The sequence below is a fragment of the Schistocerca gregaria genome, chromosome 1 (assembly GCF_023897955.1).
Source record: "Schistocerca gregaria isolate iqSchGreg1 chromosome 1, iqSchGreg1.2, whole genome shotgun sequence".
Lineage (NCBI taxonomy): Eukaryota > Metazoa > Arthropoda > Insecta > Orthoptera > Acrididae > Schistocerca > Schistocerca gregaria.
This window is the reverse complement of record NC_064920.1, coordinates 682,492,482-682,513,318: the sequence shown is the minus strand read 5'-3', so window position 1 is coordinate 682,513,318 and position 20,837 is coordinate 682,492,482. Positions and strand designations below refer to the sequence as shown.

At 39.1% G+C, this 20,837-nt stretch overlaps 1 protein-coding gene and 1 long non-coding RNA gene across 8 annotated transcripts in view; one reads left to right on the top strand and one right to left on the bottom strand.

Moving 5' to 3' along the window:
• The window catches only part of LOC126363410 (USP6 N-terminal-like protein), a 273,601-nt gene that overhangs the window by 104,754 nt on the left and 148,010 nt on the right, over window positions 1-20,837 (bottom strand). For 2 of the 4 annotated variants that reach the window (XM_050007962.1, XM_050007961.1), the window contains one exon: window positions 12,222-14,237. The exons of the other annotated variants lie outside the window; for them this stretch is intronic. In XM_050007962.1, the coding sequence (XP_049863919.1) occupies window positions 13,720-14,237 (518 nt within the window). In that variant the 3' untranslated portion in view covers window positions 12,222-13,719. Of the gene's footprint in view, window positions 1-12,221; window positions 14,238-20,837 lie in introns of those variants that run through there. 4 annotated transcript variants of the gene reach the window in all.
• The window catches only part of LOC126363523 (uncharacterized), a 155,407-nt gene that overhangs the window by 43,356 nt on the left and 91,214 nt on the right, over window positions 1-20,837 (top strand). For all 4 annotated transcript variants that reach the window (XR_007566248.1, XR_007566249.1, XR_007566250.1 and 1 more), the window contains exon 2: window positions 7,094-7,153. This is a non-coding gene — a long non-coding RNA (uncharacterized LOC126363523). The remainder of the gene's footprint in view (window positions 1-7,093; window positions 7,154-20,837) is intronic.

The following is a 20,837-nucleotide window of genomic DNA, read 5'->3' as shown; positions in this document are numbered from 1 at the left end:
CAATCAGAGAGGATCAAATCAACGCGTGCATGGAAGGTGAGTTGGACAGTTCTTAACAGCTTTGGCCCACTGCGGGAATGAGTGACATTAAAGGGCATGGGGGACTGGTACTACGTCCACTACCACCTTCCTACACGTGTCAAGCATCCGTCTTTGATTTCTTTTGATACCCGACGCCTGCCCCCATGCCCTACCCAGTGCATAGTCCTGGTGCCTGATAAAATTGTTGCCATTTATTCTAATCTATCTCAGCAGCCTCCTTTATAACAGGATCCTAATATGTTGATGCACGAGTCAAGACTCACGTCATTTCAAACTGTATTTTGTGCTCAGCTATGGCCGACTTGTCAAGCTTCCTTTGTTTAATATGTTGCTTGTGCTTGGTACAATGTTCTGCAATTATGTGAGTAGTTTTACCTATGTAGATGCCGCTGCATTCACAGGAGACACCATATACGCCGGACAGATGATGAGCAATGTTGTTTTTAACAGGATGCAGCATTCTTGTATCTTGAGGGCGGAGCAGAACACTGGCCTCAGTCCACGTCTCTGCAGCACATGTCCTAGCTTGCTGTATGTTGTGCCACAGTATCTACATCCACATAGATACTCTGAAAGTCACCATCAGAGTGTGGCGGAGGGTACCCTCTACCATTACTGGTCATTTCCTTTCCTGTTCCACTTGCAAATAGAGTGAGGCAAAAACAGATGTCTATATTCCTCCACATCAGCCCTAATTTCTTGTATCTTATCTTCACGGTCCTCACATTCAATGTATGTTAGCGGCACTAGAATCGTTTGGCAGTCAGCTTCAGTTGCCAGTTCTCAATGGTGTTTCTTGAAAAGAATGTTGCCTTCCCTTCAGGGATTCCCAATTGAGTTCCCGAAGTGACTCTGTAGCAGTTACATGTTGTTCAAACTGACCCAAACCCAACAGCCCACCTCGGAATTGCTTCGATGTATTCCATCAATATGACCTGGTACAGATCCCAAACACTCAAGCAGTATTCAAGAATAGGTCGCATCAGTGTCATGTATGTGGTCTCCTTTACAGGTGAACCACTCTTTCCTAAAATTCTCCCAATAAACCGAAATCACCCATTTGCCTTTCCTACCACATTCCTCACAAGCTCGTTCCAATACATATCGATTTGCAACATTATGCCCAGACATTTAAACAACTTGACTGTCGAGCAGAAAACTAGTAATACTGTATCTGAACATTGCATGTTTGTTCTCCCTACTTACCTGGGTAAATTTACATTTTTCCACATTTAAAGCTAGACATCATTCATCATACCAAATGAAAATTTTGTCATGTTGCCTTGTATCTTCTGACAGTCACTCAACTTTGACGCCTTACTATGCACCACACCATCATCAGCAAACAACTGCAGTTGCTGCCCACTCTGTCCGCCAAATCATTTATGTATCTAGACGACAATGGCAGTTTCTGGGGCGCTCCTGGCATCACCCTTGTCTCTGATGAACACTCACCATTGAAGACAACACACTGAGTTCTATTACTTAATAATTCTTCGAGCCACTCACATATCTGTGAACTTATACCATATGCTCATACTCTTGTTAACAGCCTGGAATGGGGCACCATGTCATATGCTTTCCGGAAATCTAAAAATATGGAATCTGCCTGTTGCCCTTCATCCAAAGTTCGCAGTATATCAAATGAGAAAACGGCAAGCTAAGTTTCACACGAGCAATGCTTCCTAATACCATGCTGGTTCTCAGACATAAGCTTCTCACTCTCAAGAAAGTTTAATATATTTGAACTGAGAATATGTGCAAGGATTCTGCAACAAGCTAAAGTTAGAGATGTTGGTCTGTAATTTCATGGGTCCATTCTTTTAGCCTTCGTTTATACTGGGCTCACCAGCACTTTTTTCCAGTCAGTTGGGACTTTGTGCTGGGAGAGAGATTCATGATAAATGCAGGCTAGATAAGTGGGCAATGCTGTAGAGTGCTCTTCATAAAACCGAATTGGGATTCCATCTGGATCTGGTGATTTATTTGTTTTCAAATCTTTCAGTTGTTTTCTACACCAAGGATGCTTATTACTAAGTCATCCATACAGGAGTCTGTCCGATGGTCAAATGATGATATGTTTGCATGATTCTCCAGTGTGAAAAATCTCTTGAAAGTGAAATTTAAAACTTCAGCTTTTGTTTTGCTATCAACTACCACACCCAAGAAGGGACTAAATGAAAGCCTTAGACCCGCTTATAAATTTTAGATAGGACCAGAATTTTCTCGGGTTCTCTGCCAGATCTTTTCCTAAGGTGTTACGGTGGTAATCGTCGCATGCTTCACACATAGATCTTTTGAGAGATGCACGAGTCTCTACCAACCTTTGCTTGTTGTCATTTGCGCATTTTCTTTTGAACCAAGAGTGCAACATCCTCTGCTTCTTCAGCATCTTCTGAATTTCCTTGTTAAACTATGATGGATCTTTTCCTTCCTTTATCCACTTACTAGGCACATAACTTTCCAGACCACAGTTTATAGTCTGATTAAGCTTTGACCATATTTCCACTACATCCATCTCGCTGGAACTAAGTGATGTCAGTTCATTGTCTAAGTGAAATGCAGGAAAGCAGCAGACTTGGCCTCTTCTGCTGATTCACAACACATCTTCCATTGGGAGCATCTGAAAGTGATTTTAGTCTCTCCCTTGCTATAACCATTCTCTCTGAACACACATCTCAAATGCTGCAATTCACAAGGCTGCAATTAAGTGGTTGTTATCAGAAATAATCCTTGTTCTGTGTACCACCGTGGTCAGGACCACTTTCTTGTGTACCAGATGATGAAAATTATTGGTGTTCAAGTAGCAGTCAGTGTGCGTTGGTTTCCTGTACACTGTACGACCAAGCTGGCTTCTTGTCTTCTGCTCAGTTAAAACATCCAAGAACGGTAGCTTGCCACCCTTCTCCGTCTCAATAGTAAATTTAATGATGATCAAAAAACTGCTGCAGTGCATGTTCATTGTGAGGCCATATCTTAGGAAGCAAGATGGATGCAACACTACAGCCTTCTCCTCAAAGTTTTCCATGAAGAAACTCGTGACTTTCAGAGACAACAGTGATACTGCCGATGTGACATCCAACATTTCATGATATCTGTCACAGTACGTGAAGTACACTGTTGTTACAACATCACAGAACAATTTGACGATTCCAGGTGGAAACTGTTTGGCCAAAAGGTCCAGTGTATATTGTACTGGCACCCTCGTAAACAGTGACATGCCTTCCACACTAACCATTATGTGATTATGGCCTATTTTTATTTTCTTGGGGGTTTCAATAAATGTCTGCAAGTTTACAGCATACTGTTCACAATGCCCCAGTTTCAGTGCTAATAACCCTGCCACATGTTTTGCCAGTCTGTGTGTGAGCGAACTGATTGCACTAACAATGGGAATAGGAACATTTTCTTTATGTATCTTCAGCAGTCCATAAAGCTTGGGTGGTGTGGTGGCATGAGGCATTAATTTCTTCAGCACTCCGTGTGGTAAATCGGAGTCCTTTAATAATTTCCCTGTCTTTCTGATGACGGACTCTGACGGATCACGACTAAGCTTCCAGTACACATCATCTTCTAAAAAATGAAGCACCTTCAGGTGGTAATCTTTGGTGTTCAGAACCACAGTGGCATTTCCTTTGTCAGCTGGCAAAAAAAAACAAGTCCTTATTCTCAAGGAATAAGTGTAATACCACATTGTTCCTTGTGCCCTAATATAAGATTTCGATTGCATTTCCTTTGTCAGCTGGCAAAAAAAAACAAGTCCTTATTCTCAAGGAATAAGTGTAATACCACATTGTTCCTTGTGCCCTAATATAAGAGTTCGATTGCTTAGCTTTCTATAGCATATAGCTGGTGGTTAGACTGAAATCCTCAGCTGCAGCATGTGAGAGATGCTGAATGCACTGCTCTATTTCACTAACAATATCCAATATTGGCAGATGTCACGGTATGAGAAAAATTAAGGGCTTTGCTCCGTGCTGCCACAAAGCCAATGTCCAGTTCTCGGTTGGAAAGATTATAAACAGTTCTATGGGCCTTATTCTCCACATCAGTTTCTCCACGATGAAATCACCACTGTCTCTGGTAGTCATGAATTCCTTCATGGAGAACTCTGAGGAGAAGGCTTTGAACTCAGCATAGTTGCATACGTCTTGCTTCTTAAGGTACACTGATGACACCTCTCAAGGCAGGAGGCTGGCTTGGTCATTCAGTGTACAGGAAACCAACACATACTGATCCAATACTTCAATGCCAATAGTACGCAAGAAAGTGGTCCTGAACACAGTATGACAAAAAGCCAAGATCATTTCTGATAACAGCCACCTGCAGTCTGAATTGCAGCATTTGTGATGCATGTTCAGAGAGAATGGTTATAGCAAGGGAGACATTAAAAATGCTTTCAGATGTCAACGATGAAGGACACCTTGTGAATCGGCAGAATAGGCCAAGCCAGCTGCTTTCCTGCCATACTGTGGAGCACTGAGTGACAAGTTAGGACATGTGCTGCAGAGACATGGTCTGAAACCAGTGTTCTGGCTTGACCGCAAGATACGAGATATGCTGTGCCCTGTTAAAGATGATGTTGCTCTTTTGTGACCATTGTGTATGGTGTCTGTTGCAAATCTATATGTCAAACTATTCACACAGTTGCAGAGCATTGTACCGAGCACAAGCGACATTTTAAAGAAAGAGAGCTTGGAAAGTTGGCTGTAGCTGAGCATTGCTGGAACATGGACACAAAATACAGTTTGAAAAGACAACAGTCATAGCTAAGGCATCAACATATTGGGATTCCACTATAAAGGAAACAACTGAGATTAGAATAAACAGCAACAATTTTAACAGGGACATGGGGTACATACTTGGCAGGAAGAGGGGGGCAGGCATTGGATATCAAAAGAAAGCAAACACGGTTGTTTGATGCTTGTAGGGAGGTGGGAGCAGCTGTTTTAAGTGTGGCACTGGCCCCTTACACCACCTGTAGTCACTTGGTCCTGAGCCAGGCCGGAGCTGCTATTAGCTGCCCAACTCACCTTCCACACACATCATTTTCACCCCTTCTGATTGGTGCCAGAGGCTGCAAAAGTGCCTGTATAAGTGGAAGACAGTACCAGAACCAGCAGTCAGTGATTTTAACAACAATGGCAGGGATAGTCATCAAGAGCTTGAGTGTTTTATTTGAACTGACACAGCTTGAAAACTGAGAAGATTTGATTCAGCTCTCGAGATGCTTTATAAAACTCTCAAGAATTTTGCATTGCTCTCTCAAGTCTCTCAAGTGAGACATATTCCCATCCCTATGTGAGAGTACATAAAGATGATTTTAGTATTCTGTAGAGCTGCTAGAAAAGTAGAATGTACTACTCTGAGTTTTATATTCTGGATGGTTATGTGTGTATTAAATTGGAGGTTTCCCGAATATCCACAGATGTACTGCATGAAAAGAATATTAATCTGAACAATGCACGACTTTTAACAGAAATATTGATTATTGAGTGTGTGCAAAAGAACTAAGTGCATAATTTTGAAATTATAGGTGTTGTTTGCACTCAAAAAACAACTGATTCAGAATTTGCAGTGGACATCAATAGGTAGTGATGTATTATTATCATGCATACCCATACATTAGAAGTTCAACACCAAAAACCTTCGCTGTTGTCGTATGAGTTAAAAAAACTGAACAGTAAATCTTAATTTGGAAGAAAATACAGAGGCATTCAGAAGCTGTTCTCTTAAAGCCATATGATCATTCATCAGGGATGGTAGTTTTTTTGCAGACAACAGTATCATCAGCAAACAATCAGATTGTAAGGCTGACTGTACCTGCTAAACTTTTATATGCATTTAGAATAGTAGTGGTCCTTTAACAGTCACGTGGTGTACTTTAAATGTTACTCTCATTTCTGTTGAATATTCACCATTCAAGGATGATATCCTGTGTTCTGGTAATATTAAGTTCTTCAAGACAGTCACATATTTATGAAGATATTTTTATGCTCCCAAAAATGTTGCCACTCAACAACGTAGTACAGTGTCGAAACTTTTCAGAAATTTTATGATAGAATCTCGAATTGTTCATTTTCATCACCTTCTTGTGATACGTCACTTGTGAATAAAGTGATCTATGTGTAACAAGGGTGGTTTTTCCTGTAGCCATGCTGATTCACTGAGAGAAAGTTCTATTCTTCTGGGAACATCAGGTTTTCAAATTTATAATTCTTTCTTTTACTCATTTCATAAATAGAAATGGTTTTTGTTTTCCAGTCACAGATGGGATATCCCATCAAAGACAGGGCTACCTGTGAAACCAGTCAAATGATTTACAAGCAAAGCTGCAACCTTTGTGCTGCATTCTATGTAGGCATGACAACCAACAAGCTGTCTGTCCACATGAAAGGCCACCGACTAACTGTGGCCAAGAAACAAGTGGACCACCCTGTTGCTGAACATGCTGCCAAACATGATATCCCTCATCTTAATGACTGCTTCACAGTGTGTGCCATATGGATCCTTCCCACCAACACCAGCTTTTCTGAACTGCGCAGGTGGGAACTTTCCCTGCAATACATCCTACGTTCCTGTAACCCTCCTGGCCTCAACCGGTCACTGTCCTCACCCATCCATCCCACTCTCTGTTCCCATTCCAACACTACACAGCCGTCATTTCACCGCCACACACAGTCTTTTATTTTCTCTCCTTTCCGCTACTTACCCCCTCCACCCTCCTCACCTGCCCTCCGTATAAACTGCAACACTTCACTGTCCGCCACTCCTACCATACTATCCCTCCAACTCCCTGTCCCAGCCTCCTCCTTACCCCCACCCAGTCGCCACTCCCATCATGCACTGGTGCTTCTGTTCGCAGTGTGGTCTCAGCTCTCTGAGACTGCAGTTGTGGGTGCAAGGTGTGTGTGTGTGTGTGTGTGTGTGTGTGTGTGAATCTTTTTGTTGTGCCTATTGCGACTCAGCATCTCTGCTATATGGTGAGTAGCAACTTTCCTTCTCTGGTATTGTTACATTTAATAGTTTGCCTTTTTGTCACTGTTTTCAGTTTCAACACCAGATTGATCTATGAGAGACTGGGTGGAAGGTTTGGATCCATTCCATGACTGTAAGTAGAACTTCCTGGTATTTTCTAATAGTTGTATTACTCAAATATGATTGTGGAAATTATTGCGGGCTTCTCTTATAGACCTTCTTAAGAACGCATTTGTTACCATGAAGCTTTCCCTAACAGTTTTCCTCCATTTTCTTTTGAGGTAAGAGTCTACAAAATTTTATTTTAGAGTCATTCTTCAATACGTGCCATTAACCACTGGTACATCTTTTACTGCACTTTATTACTTTATACCTATTTATCTACAACAGGATTTACAATGTGTCTTAGCATTAAACCCAAATCTTCTGTCTGCTGAATTTGAACACTGTGTTCCAGTTTATTTTTTATGTAGGGTGTTAGTGACCATCTATCAGTTCTACTCCCCTAAATTTGTTGATAAACATTTTGGCTTTTGTGATAATTGGCCCTGAGGAGCATCAAAGTCATTAATCCCCATCTCCTTGGTGACACTTTAACATCAGATATTTGACAATTGTTGTAACACCCCACAAGCTTTCCTGGCCACTGTTGTCTCTGGATGCTAAGGCCTGACTGCAACTGCCTCTGAAGTGAACAATAACATACCCAAAGTAGATAATGGGGGTGTGGAAGAGGGGTGGGGTGAGGAGGAGGAGGAGGAGGAGGAGGAGGAGGAGGAGGAGGAGGGATAGCAAGACAGGAGTAGGGGAAGACGCTAATTCTGCCCTGGAAACATGCAGGGACATGGTGGGGACAAGACTCGGCTGCTACGTGCAGTATCAGGAGGCTATGCAATGGGGGATGGGAGGGGGGAGGGGGTAGAGTAGGAGAAAGAACTATGTAAGTGTGTTGGCAGGAGAGAAGATATGCGCAACACTGGAGTGGTAGAAGAGAAGGCAACAGGAAGGTGAAAGACAGGCATTACTGTAAGTGGAGTTGAGGGTGCTTACAGAAATGAAGGATATGTTCCCCCTGAACAATTCAGAGAAGCTGGTATTGGTGGGAAGAATCCTGATAGCACAGGCTGTGAAGCAGTCATTAAAGTGAAGCACATCTTATTGGTGACATGCTCAGCAACTTGGTGGTCCTTCGGCCATTTACATGGACAGGCAACTTGCTTAGTAATCATGCCTATGTAGAATGCGGTCAGTGGTTGCAGTTAAGTTTGAAGATCACATGGCTGCTTCCACGAGTGCCCCTGCATTTAATGGGGTAGGAAAGGGCTTGCATCTTGGTCTATAGCAGCGATATGGCCTATGAGGCAAGGGGTTGGGAGCTGTAGGGATGGACAAGGATATTTCATAGGTTGAGCAGATGTCAAAATACAACTGTGGGAAGGATGGGTAGGATAGTGGGGACAATGTTTCTCATTTCAGGGCACAATGAGAGGTAGTTGAAACGCGAGCAGAGAATGTGCTGCTTTAGAACTGGATGGTACTAAGTCACAAGAGGAGTGCTCCTTTGTGACCAGACAGTGGGTATGCGGGGCATGGTAGGTGACGGGGGAGAGAAGGCAAGGGTGATGAGTTTCTAAACAAGCTTGGGAGGATAATTTCAGTCTCTGATGGCCTCAGTGACTTGGCCTTGGCATATTAGGAGAGGGACAGTTTGTCTGAAAAGATGCGATGACTATGTGTGGCTAGGCTGTAAGGAAGTGATTTCTTGATGTGAAATGTGTTGCAGCTGTCAGAGTGGAGGTACAGTTGCTAGTTGTTAGGTTAGGTGTGGACAAAGGTAGTGATATAGTCATCCTTGAAAGAGGTCAACATTGAGGAAGGTGGCCTGTAGGGATGAGGAGGACCATGTGAAGTGAATAGGGGAGAAGACGTTGAGGTTCTTGAAGCATGTGCATAGAATGCCCTCAGCCTCAATCCAGATAATTAAGATGTCACCAGTGTATCTGAACAAGGTGACAGGTTTGGGGTTCTGAGTGGTTTAAAAGGATTCCTCTAGATAGCCCATGAATACTCATAAGTTAACATAAGGTGGTGCCATGTGGGGCTGTTTCTGTACCATGGATTGGTTTGTAAGTGATCTTCAAAGTAGTAATTAGGGGCGAAGATAAAGTTGGCCATGATGACCTCAAAGGAAGTTGTAGGACTGAAATCAGTTGGGTGTTGGGAAAGGTAGTGTTCAATAGCAGCAAGACCATGGCCACTGGGGATGTTAGTGTAAAGGGAGGTGTCATTGACAGTGACAAGCATGACACTGGGTGGTGAAGGAACGGGAACTGTAGAGTAGATGGTGGAAATGGTTGGTGTCTTTTATATAGGAAGTATGTTTGATTGTGATATTTCAGGAGAGCACAAGCTCAGGCCATCAATTGTGAAATTTCCACCCTGTTGAATATTTTCCTCAAGCTTTGATTTGATCTTGGCAGTCACAACTGAAGGTCGGGGCAATATTTTTGAACAGAAGTTCCATTCAACATTTTTGCATAAACTTCAATCATCATCTAAATTTCAATAGAGCAAACTGTTTTTGCATACAGAAACTATATTACACTATGAATCTCACACTTGGAAGGATTGTTAATTTTGGCACACATTTTAAAATTACACAAATAAATAGTAACCAACCGTTCATGCTTGCCGCTGGCACAATACTAGTGCCAATCATTAGGAAGGTATTTGATGCACCAGCTGGGGGTCAGGACATGATTGATCAGATCGTCAAATCAAAGCCAGTGGCCTTACCGCTGTAGTAAAAATGGTTCCAGTCAGATCACCAATGTTAAGTGCTGACTGGCTTGGCTGGAACTTGGTTTGGGTGACTGTCCACTCTGGCAAGTAGGATGCACTCAGGCCTTGTGAGGCCAGTTGAGGAGCTTCTTGGATTGGAAAGTAGTGGCTCCAGTCATGAAAACTGACAACAGCCGTGAGAGCAGTGTGCTGACCACATGCCCCTCCATATCCGCATTCAGTGACGCCTGTGGGCTGAGGATGACACAGGGGTCAGTTGGTACCAAGGAGCTTTCAAGGCCTGTTCAGATGGAGTTTAGTTCATCAAATCAAAATGTTCTGCTCATTTAGACATCACTTGAGGCTTGATTGTTAGGTCTGCGTGATTTAATTTCTTTGGTCTCATGCAACAACATGGAATTAATGGTAAACCCAAACACAGTCTTAAAGCCTAACAGACATGAAAAAGCATGTCATTACTTTAAATAGCAATTATAATGGACACTATAAACACAAAATTTTACCTTTCAGACTGTGAACTTTTACAAATTTATTGACCTGACATGTTTTCTTTCTTATAAATTTAATAGTTATTTGTTATTTTTTAACTTGAAAAACAAATGGAGTGGTTTTAGCATAAAATGTACAGCTTGTAAAGTTACTGAAAATACACAGCTTAAGAAGTAGTTCAGAATCAGAGGTTTCGCTTGAATAAAGTGTAAGCCCAAGATCCCAAACACATTCACTGACTTACAGTCAGTGAGTAATACATAGTTGTACTGATGTAGAGGAGACAGTAATTTACTTACCGAATGCTGACAGAACCAATATTTACACTATACAAAAATTTGTTGTATGGTCATCGTTTCACCTGCAGCTTTAGATCCATTGATACACTCTTGATTATATTTCTAATATTCCAATTGTAGTTTCAGTGATTTTAGGCAGTTTGATCATGTGTGCTTTGTTTTTTTAGAGCAAAAGACAGGTATTAATATACAAGTATAAACTACAAGTGGATCAACCGAACAAGGACCATAGAGAGATGAACCAAAATTAAGTGTGACAGATTGCATCTCATGTTTGAGAGTTAACACAATAACAAAGATGAAATTATGGTGATGGATGAATAACCAGGAACAACCATTTAATAACGGAAAATCTTACTTAAACTGTTGCAGAAAACTTGCATATTACCACCTTTGGTTACAAAATCTTCTCTCTTGCAGAACTAATTTCTTTATCAGTGATTAAGATTAATCTCTTCATTTTTCATATTTTAACATCTTCCAATGGTTAAATACTAAATGTAATATTTTTTATTATCTTTTATGAAATATCGTCTATTTGGCTGTAATTTTTCGCTCATCAAAACTATCATTATTAATGAAATGTTTAAATATTTGAACTTAGTACATCTTGAAACTTCCTGGCAGATTAAAACTGTGTGCTGGACTGCTTTGCCTTTCCCGGGCATGTGCTCTACCATCTGAGCTACCCAAGCAAGACTCACGCCCTGTCCTCACAGCTTTATTCTGCCAGTATCTCGTCTCCTACCTTCCAAACTTTAGAGTAGCTCTCCTGCGAACCTTGCAGAACTAGCACTCCTGAAAGAAAGGATATAGCAGAGACATGGCTTAGCCACAGCCTGGGGAATGTTCAAAGAATGAGTTTTTCACTCTGCAGCAGTGTGTGCACTGATATGAAACTTCCTGGCAGACTAAAACTGCTTCCAGTCTTGGTCTGGCACACAGTTTTAATCTACCAGGAAGTTTCATATCAGTGCACACTCTGCTGCAGAGTGAAAATCTCATTCTTAGTGAATCTTGCTAAGTGCATTTAAGAACAAATATAATGACTGAATTACATGAATTAAATGAAAATGAAGTGGTAAAAACATTTTTGTGTCCACAAACTCCAGATATTTATTGTTTTTTTGTTAAACCATACTGTAACTCAAATCAAATTCAAGAAAGTATTTTTTTTTAAATATAGTCAATCATACTCAGTAAGTCTTTTATCTTTGAGAATAATTTTTCTTCCAGTTGATTTGAAACATGCGGATGAATAAGATGAATGGCAAGTCAACTGATTCATCTGTTGGCTGCTGAATCTTGTTGGGATAATCTCTTAATTTCTATTTTCAGCGCACCACTTGTCTCCCAGACACATTCTTCCATTCTGAATTCAATATTCTAGATTTCCTTTAGTTCTTTTTGAAATTGGTGTCAACAGACTGTGTATCTGCTCCTCAAAGCTATAATGTTCAATAAATTTTGTCTGGCCTCAATCAGGTTAAAGGAACTGTAAAAATGTGTTTGGCTTCTCAAGCTAGCACTTCTCATAATAACTCACATCTGCTTCCTTACATGTAATGGGATGAGTAACTAATTTTGAGAAAAAAAAACTACATGGCAAAGTTCTGAAGTTTTCATTAAATAGTTTAGTTTAATGTCATGAACACAAAATAACAAAATAAATAAATAACTGTACAGTATATACAAAAGTTTGTACAAAACATCATGAGGACTACGAATACACTTTAAATTAGGAGGAGAGGAGAGGATAGTAACATAAATAATGAGCCCTATTATATGTGAATGGACAATTTTGTATAGCTAGTTTGCTATTCCAATGGCAAGACTTTATTCTCTGATCAAACATGGTGTAATAATGACATATCTGTTAAGAGACTCTCTGAATGACTTTCAGGAAGACCTATGAGATGAAGCCTAGTATGTACAGAAGATTTAATTTGAGGCTTTTATTTTCTAAGATGCACCTTTTTGAAATACAGGTATAATTCTTTATGGTTTAGCTGCATAAAAATAGATCCATATGTGTAATATGTACAGTATTGCACAAGTAACATCATACTGATTATTAACGAGGCACCAAGAGGAATTTGCTTTATTACCAAGTAAGGGTATAATGTCAATGAAATTCACCTAGCACCTGTGTATGCAAGGCCCTAAAAATTCTAAACAGGTCATGTAACAGTTATCTTATATTAGATTTCTCAATAAATTAATATCATTTCATAAATTATTGCAAACAATCTTAATGTCTTCAACTCGACATTCAATGGCACAATTTGTGAATATTTACTATCAAATGCTCTCCTAAACAAATGAATGCAATGATCTTAAAAAAATATATTTCAGTTACCTGCACTATAGGCAAATGATTTACACACTCTATAAGTCTGTGGAAGAAATGACCTACCCCTCATATGAAAAAAAGGGATGAGTGCATGCATGAAACACACAAGGTACAAACTCAGATTTCAAAAATACTATTCAGACTAAATAATAGTAACTGCTTTTGTACAGAATATTACACATTTTTAAAAGTAGAAACAGATATATACAATATAATTATACACAAAGCTGGAATGGAGCAATGATGTCTTTATATTGTCATAACGGTCATTTCAAAATAACGTTGAAACCTATATTAAGGAAATAGACTAACACTGCCACTTACATTTTGAAGAGCAGAGGAACTGACTGCCATTTTCAGAAGACACTATAAATCTCAACCCATGATTTAACAGCTAAAAATTCATTCCCTTAAACTTTGAGTTACCTTCAGACAACAATCACAAAGAATTTTGTTTCACATATACATATAGCAGATTTGTTTTCTTTTTAACAATGGACAAAATATGACATTCTGTCTTATATCTGGCATTATTTCAACTGCTTTAAATGTCAAACAACATTACTGTTGTATGAAAAGAGTGCTTTTAAGAACAAAGAAATTTGGTAGACTCACTATTACACTTTTGCAATAATTCTGGCATGTACCACTTATGATAGAAATAATGTAACAGCGGGCATTATTCATGCTCTGCAAGGTTACTGAGTATTCTGTCTTACACACATGCCAGATATTGGTAGGCCTTAGTTTCAACAATTACTTTAAGTCAAATTCTGGGCTATCAAGTCGGAATGGTCGAACTAACTGCCCATGCTCTACTACTGGTGTTTGCTCCTCCTGTGGGTCAACACGTATGCGAATTCTGTTGTGATCATCCAGAGGTCGTGGCAATGATCGTGGTACATCACCATTCTGTGGTTGGGGTGACCCAGCAGGAGTGGGTGATGACGACGCATACGGCACATATATACGGACTACATCTGGACTGGGAGCTCTTGGCGTGGCGCGAGGTGTCGATCTGGCTGAAGCTGAAGGACCTCTCTGAACACTGGCAGATCCTCCAGAGCTTGCACCCCCTGCACTACCTTCCGATGCATTGCTGTGAGTGTCTAGACTGTTATCCAGTGCCTGTGATCGCGTTGTTGTAGAGAACACTGAGAGATCAGCAGTGGATGTAACACTTGTGTCAGCAAGAGAGCGGCGTGACCCACTGTGATGGCAGTCTAACAAAGAGCTGGCGTCATCTATACTGGGGTCAAACGAAAATTTTGATCCTAGAAAGTGAAGAGAAAGTTATTATTTATTTAATTATTATTTTTGTTATTTAATTTAATTTAATTATTATCCTTAAGAGAAATACACACACACACACACACACACACACACACACACACACACACAATGTAGTCACATCTGATGATACATCAGGGTTCTCCTCTATGACTAACAGTAATTACGAACAGTTGTTTTGTTAACATAGTTTCAAATTTTCATATTATGAAAGTAAACATTCCTGCTTGGCAGACTGCTTTCAAATAATTAAAAAATTAAATTGCAATCATTTTTCCAATAAAAACCCAGCAATAAGTCATTCTATATGCCTACTGATACCAGAAACCATTTAGGAATTTTAATTTGAGGAAATTTGATGTTTATTTAAATATATTTTGCAACAGAAATCATAACGAAAATCATTTGGCTGTTACTTTGTAATACTTAGTAATGCTCTTCATTATGAAAGATTCTCTACATCTGATGTAAAGTACATAGTTAATGTCTGCATCCTTCTGAAAAAATTTAAAACTAGTGTTCATGAAGAGAACTGAAAAATTATCAACTGGTTATATGCCTACATGTCCTATGATTAAAACTAACTTTGAGATCGTTGTGCAGATCAATATTATTCATGATAATATTCACATGTCTAGGCACAGAAGTATTGTTGTCAATGAGTTGCTATGAAAACTGGTAATAATCTGAAGTAGTCTTTTTAATGTAAACTAAACTTTGCACATATGCTATTTCACATGCATTATGTAGAAAGAAAAATAAGGCACGTAACAGCAGTAATTTGAAAATATGACAGTGGTACCCAACATTTACAAATGTACACATTCCTTACAATTTCATATCTTCTTGCACTACCCTTCACTCAACCTCTAGTGCACCGAGATGGACCAGGACCACCCCTTAAAAATTTTATTTTCTTGATAGGTCTCAGCACACCTATCTATTGTTTCTTTTAACCCATTAGCTGCTTATGAGAGAGATCATGCATTTCACAATCTTCAAGGATGGTAATCATTACGATTACTAATTTGTAAGGATGAATTGATACCTCAGTCAAAGAATTGTCAGTTTAAGTGATCATGGGCTGAAATCTCGTCTGCCGTTACTCGCACTCCTTCCCACTAGAAACCTAAAATAAATCTTCTACAAAGAGACACTGAATTTAGCTTCATGCCTTATTCTTATATATTGACTCTGCCATTGTGCTTATGTATATATATTGCCTCTGTTAACAATATGTACAGCCATTCTTCAGAACATGTGTTTCATTAAATTTTACACATTAGTACCCTCAACTCATGCTCTGCTGTTGACAATTTACACATCCGTCACGGCCCCACATATTATGTTACAAGCTTCTAATACTAACATAGCCTCCAGCAATGTATGCCTTTCCATAGAAGCACAGGACACAGTGTGCCCTCAACGCAGTGACCAAGGTCCTGCCTGTTTTTTGTGGATGTGAAGCACTAGTTGATATTATTAGTTTGTCTATACATCATCTTTATACTGTGATTCAAACAATGGAAACTTCGGGTAGAAATATCAACAATGCAGGAAAAGACAGACTGGTACTTAACAGTAAAGGTGGCACGTCAAGTTGCAGACAGGCACAATTAAGATTAGATTAATACTAGTTCCATGGATCAACGATATTTCGTAATGATGTGGAACGAGTCAAATTTTCCAATAAATGACACAATTAAGTTAATTTAACAACATAATTAAGTTAATATAACAACTTTTTTTTAAAAAAATTGTTTTTCCCCTCTTTTTCTAAATTTATATCTAAAAATTCCTCTATGGAGTAGGAGGAGTTGTCATTCAGAAATTCTTTTAATTTCTTCTTAAATACTTACATAAAGCTTTTGCCCATAGTCTTCATCAGTAAAACACACACACACACACACACACACACACACACACACACACACACACACACACACCATTCACTCACATAAGCTAGCACACCTCAGTGTAAGTGTCTTTTTAATTGTGCCCTGTCTTCTTTAAAGCAAGTAGCAGTTTGTGCAGGAGGAATGCCACAGTTAATACTACTCCATTCAGCATTGCATTTTATCAGGCTCTTAACATTTACTAATTTACTTTAAGAGTATTTCCGAGTGTTGTTTTTTTACATGTTTCATGAGATTACTGATTAAGTGTCATTTTTCCTCAGCCACTCTGTTAGTTTGGAGACAGGATTTTGCCAACAAACTTTGTGAAATTTGCATCTTGTTTACATTATTACCAATCATTCAGAGCTTCAGCTATGTGGAGAGTGGTTGTCTTCACTAGTTCCACTGTTTTTCCTTTTTTTTTGTGAGATGATCGTTTTATAGTTCATGCAGTTATTGAACTATGATGGCTGGTTTCTGATAACTGTTCTGATCCTGATGTTCATCATTCCTTTAAAGAAGCACACACAAGGCAACTGATGGACTATCTCCTAATACTTTTAAGGAATCATTAGGAAAATAATGACTATTCAAGATTCTTTCCACAGCCTATGGCATGACTGTAAACACCAAAGCTGTCATCCAAGTATATTTACTAAACCACAGGGACATGCATGTTGCTGAAGTGGTGTCCAACTGAAAGACTTGCACGATCCCATTGAGGCACACAAATTTATTATACTAGTTCATAGTTGTATCTGTACCAGTTTAGCCTGAGACTTCCAATATGCTGAGGAACCATTGCATTTAACTATCTGTAAGCTGCATGAGTAGTGAATAGGGTAAAGCTCTTGTGCAATAACTAATATATATTTTCCAGCTGCTCGAGCATTTCACTCATCCAGTGACAATATAAGGTGATAATTCTTTGAGAAGCACAGCCACTCATGTTATGAAAATAGCAAATCACCTAAAAATTCACAGAAAAAGGAAAGTTTATTTAAAATGTCAGTTATGTGGTCTCATACCAGATGAGGAAGATGCTGCACAGACTAAGAATGAACCTGCAACATAAGTGTGAAATAAAACTTGATCGCTGTAAAGAAAACTCTTGTAAGTGATAGCCATTAAATGGCAGAGATCTAATATACTGAACAACAATTTAATTTGAACACAAGCAATGTGTGTGTGTGTGTGTGTGTGTGTGTGTGTGTGTGTGTGTGTGTGTGTGTGTGTGCGTGTGTGGCAAGGGGGGGGCGGGGGGGGGGGGGGGGGGAGAAAAGGAGGGGAGCTCATAACTGAAGGACACTTAGCTTTTGCATGAAAATGCTCAGTTTCACTTCAATATCTAACAGCTCTCTGTTCACTTGTCAGGATTTTTATCAAGGTGGAAAATGGATTATTGAAAATTACAATTAACAAAGATATTCCTTTATGTATGAAGGCCTTATTTCAATAGTGGTACACCTCATCTCCAATTTCGTTCCTTTTGAGATACTGAGGCTTACACATAACTGAGTAATGATAGTTCTCTGCAGTCCATTGCTTGTTGCATGGTATTTCTGTCTCTTTCTACTGTCATCACTAAATTATGTTTAAGCCCTAGTGTGTCAAAATGAACAAAACTACAAGTGTATCACTACTGAGATAAGGCCTTCTTATGTTCCTTGGGGTTTGAAATATGTGAACATGGTTAATAGAAACTCAAAAGCCAGAATTAGCATTAGCAAGTTTTAAAACAATAATAAAAATGTTAATTTCATAGCTCACAAAAAAGAATTACTTCATTCTTTTTCCTGTTTCTGTTAACAAGTTAACACTTCTACTGTTTGGTGAGAATATATATATTCTGCCATAACTTGTTTTACCATGTTTATATTTCATATTTCCAAAGATACACAAAACACATACTTGATCTCTCTCCCCATCTCTATTTATCTCACACATACTAAAGTCTTATATCGTAATTCTCTTTAATATATTCACTAACAACAAAGGAGTTTGGCATAACTTATTTTATGAAACAAACAATTATGGCATAACTTATTTTATGAAACAAACAATTAAATGTAGGAACAACAACCAAAATGAACTGAAGGAACATCAATCAGTGTTTGTATGTTTTGCCTGTATCCGCTCAATTTGAGGATTCAATAACACAAATTGCGTAACCGTGTTGCAGTACTTCTGATGACACAAGCAACACACCAACTTCTTGAAACAAATGTTTAGGAAATGACACCAGTTAAAATGAAAGTCACAATGGCTCAAATAGATATCAAACCCATAAAAAGGACTATGAGATCTGTATTGAGATACAGACTGATAACTTCTAATCAGTACCAATATGTTCTAAAAAGCCACCTGCAAATATGCTATTTATCAGGGCGTCATATCTCAGTTTCTACTGACCATAGAGATATGGGGGGTCAGGTGTTTTGGATAACTCTCAGCCAAGCAACCATTTGTATATGTATTGAAGAATGGGCATCTAGCAGCTATCCTACAGTACAAGGACAAATTTTAAACATTACACATGTCCTGCAGCACTGGTAAGTTGGACAAATTGGTAGGTTCTTTTGTATTAAGTGTGGTCTACAGCGGATCTTAGGTGCTTATAAAAGCACCATTTGTTTATGGGCAGTACCTGAGGAAACCGCAAGAACTGAACGCCTTGGGAATGAAAAGCACCAATAATGGGGATAGCCACTTATATAGTTTCTATTCACATCTGATTGTCAAAGGTTTTACCCAACATTCTTAAAATGATAATCTCAGGGAACTTCAAAACTTTTTTTTAAACTCATTATCCATTACAAAGGTCCAGAGGTTCAATATTACGTTACTTATGCACGTGAAATACACATACTTAATATCCAGTGGGAGGCATAAATTTAGCTTTAACTGATGTTATGAATGTATGGCAAGGGTTCTAGGTCATCACAAGGGTTCTGAGGCCACTAAACTATGTTTCTAGTCAGCATTTTTTCACCAATTTAATTTTATGATGCACTGTCTCTGTATAACAACACTTTGAACATATATAAATATGCCCAAAGGAGTACTGCAACAACAAAAAATGAGCTAAAAAGTGTCTTAACATCCTGAAAAGAATGCAAATTCACATCTGTTTCTAATAACAGTTTTACTCTTAATATCCTCATGAGCAGGGTATTTTTGATGAATTACAATTGACAAGCAAAGTACCCAGAAAAAACGTAAAGCAAATCATTTAGTTTTAACCTTATATTATGCAAACTTATTTGTTGTTTGTGTGTGTGTCAAAGTATAGAAATGTGTTGAAGTTGATCTATAAACTGTCAAAACTTTACTGATCTATAGCATTCATTATATAATAAGCAGCACATCCCGCATAGCAGGGAAAAGAAGAGAACCACCAGACAATTCTTTCGTCATAGCACAAAAAAGGTGAATATGTCCTCATTAAAAGACTCTGACAAATGTGGGGAACCAGCTCCTGCAATCTTCACTCTGCCTTCCTCACCAAAAATATTTGCGTGCAAATGTATTTGTGCTTTTTTGTGGTGAAAGAACAGAGCAGATAGACAGTGATGATGGAAGAGAGAGGATACAATGCAAGGGGGAAAGAAAGAGAGAGGAGATGGTGTGATAGGAGATAGAAAGTGACAGTGAAAAAGAAGAGGGGGAGAGGGGGAGAGAGAGAGAGAGAGAGAGAGAGAGAGAGAGAGAGAGAGAGAGAGAGAGAGAGAGAGAGAGAGAGAGAGAGAGAGAGACAGAGAGAGAGAGACAGAGAGAGATGAAGACACAATAGCAATGGGAGAAAAAAAAAGAGAGAGCTGATACTGATGGCCAGTGAGAAACAGTGGCAGTGAAAGAGAACACAAGGTGGATGGAGAGACAAACAGTGGGAGCAAAAGAGAGACGAGACAGTGGAAACGAAAAATATAGATGTGGCTTGGATGGTCTGCACCTCACAGACAGGTGAACTTCAAGAAGTAGGTATAAGCAAGGCTGCATTTTGGACTGAAATTTTTAACACATTGGTATAGGGAGAAAAATAATTTGGTGCCCCTCCCCCCAAGAATATTGGAGATGCTGAGATATGAATTTTTGAGCTGCTGAGATATGAATTTTTGAGCTGCTGAGATATGAATTTTTGAGCTGCTGAGATAGGGGCCATGGGATATACTGTGAATCAATGGGAGAAAAGGAGATGGAGAGACATATATAGACAGTGGCAAAGAAAGGACATGCTGAGTATGAAGGCTCAACTACACAGGGTAAAAAGATTTAGACTGTTCTGTGTTAAAGGAATGCAGATTTGCTTGCATGCCAAAAGTTCTGGTGAGGATTGAGGCAGCTGGTTTCCCACCATCCTGTCCAGAGTCTTTTAAAGAGTAACATATTTGCCTTTTTTGTGTTCCAAATGGAGCATTTTTCCATGGGTATAATGAGTGGCCAAAGAACAGTGAATACTGGAATACATCATCATTGTGGCATATATTTTAGCAAACATTATACAAGTAGGACATCATAAGTGTGGTGAACAATTTGAAAATGTCTACAGCACAGATACCAGTGCAATGAAGTGATACACAAACACTGCTCCGAGATTCAACTGACATTCTGCATAAGTAGGAATGCTGGAAAATGCTGTAATGTCAGGCAAATATATTGTAGGAAGGCTGATAAATTAGACAAACT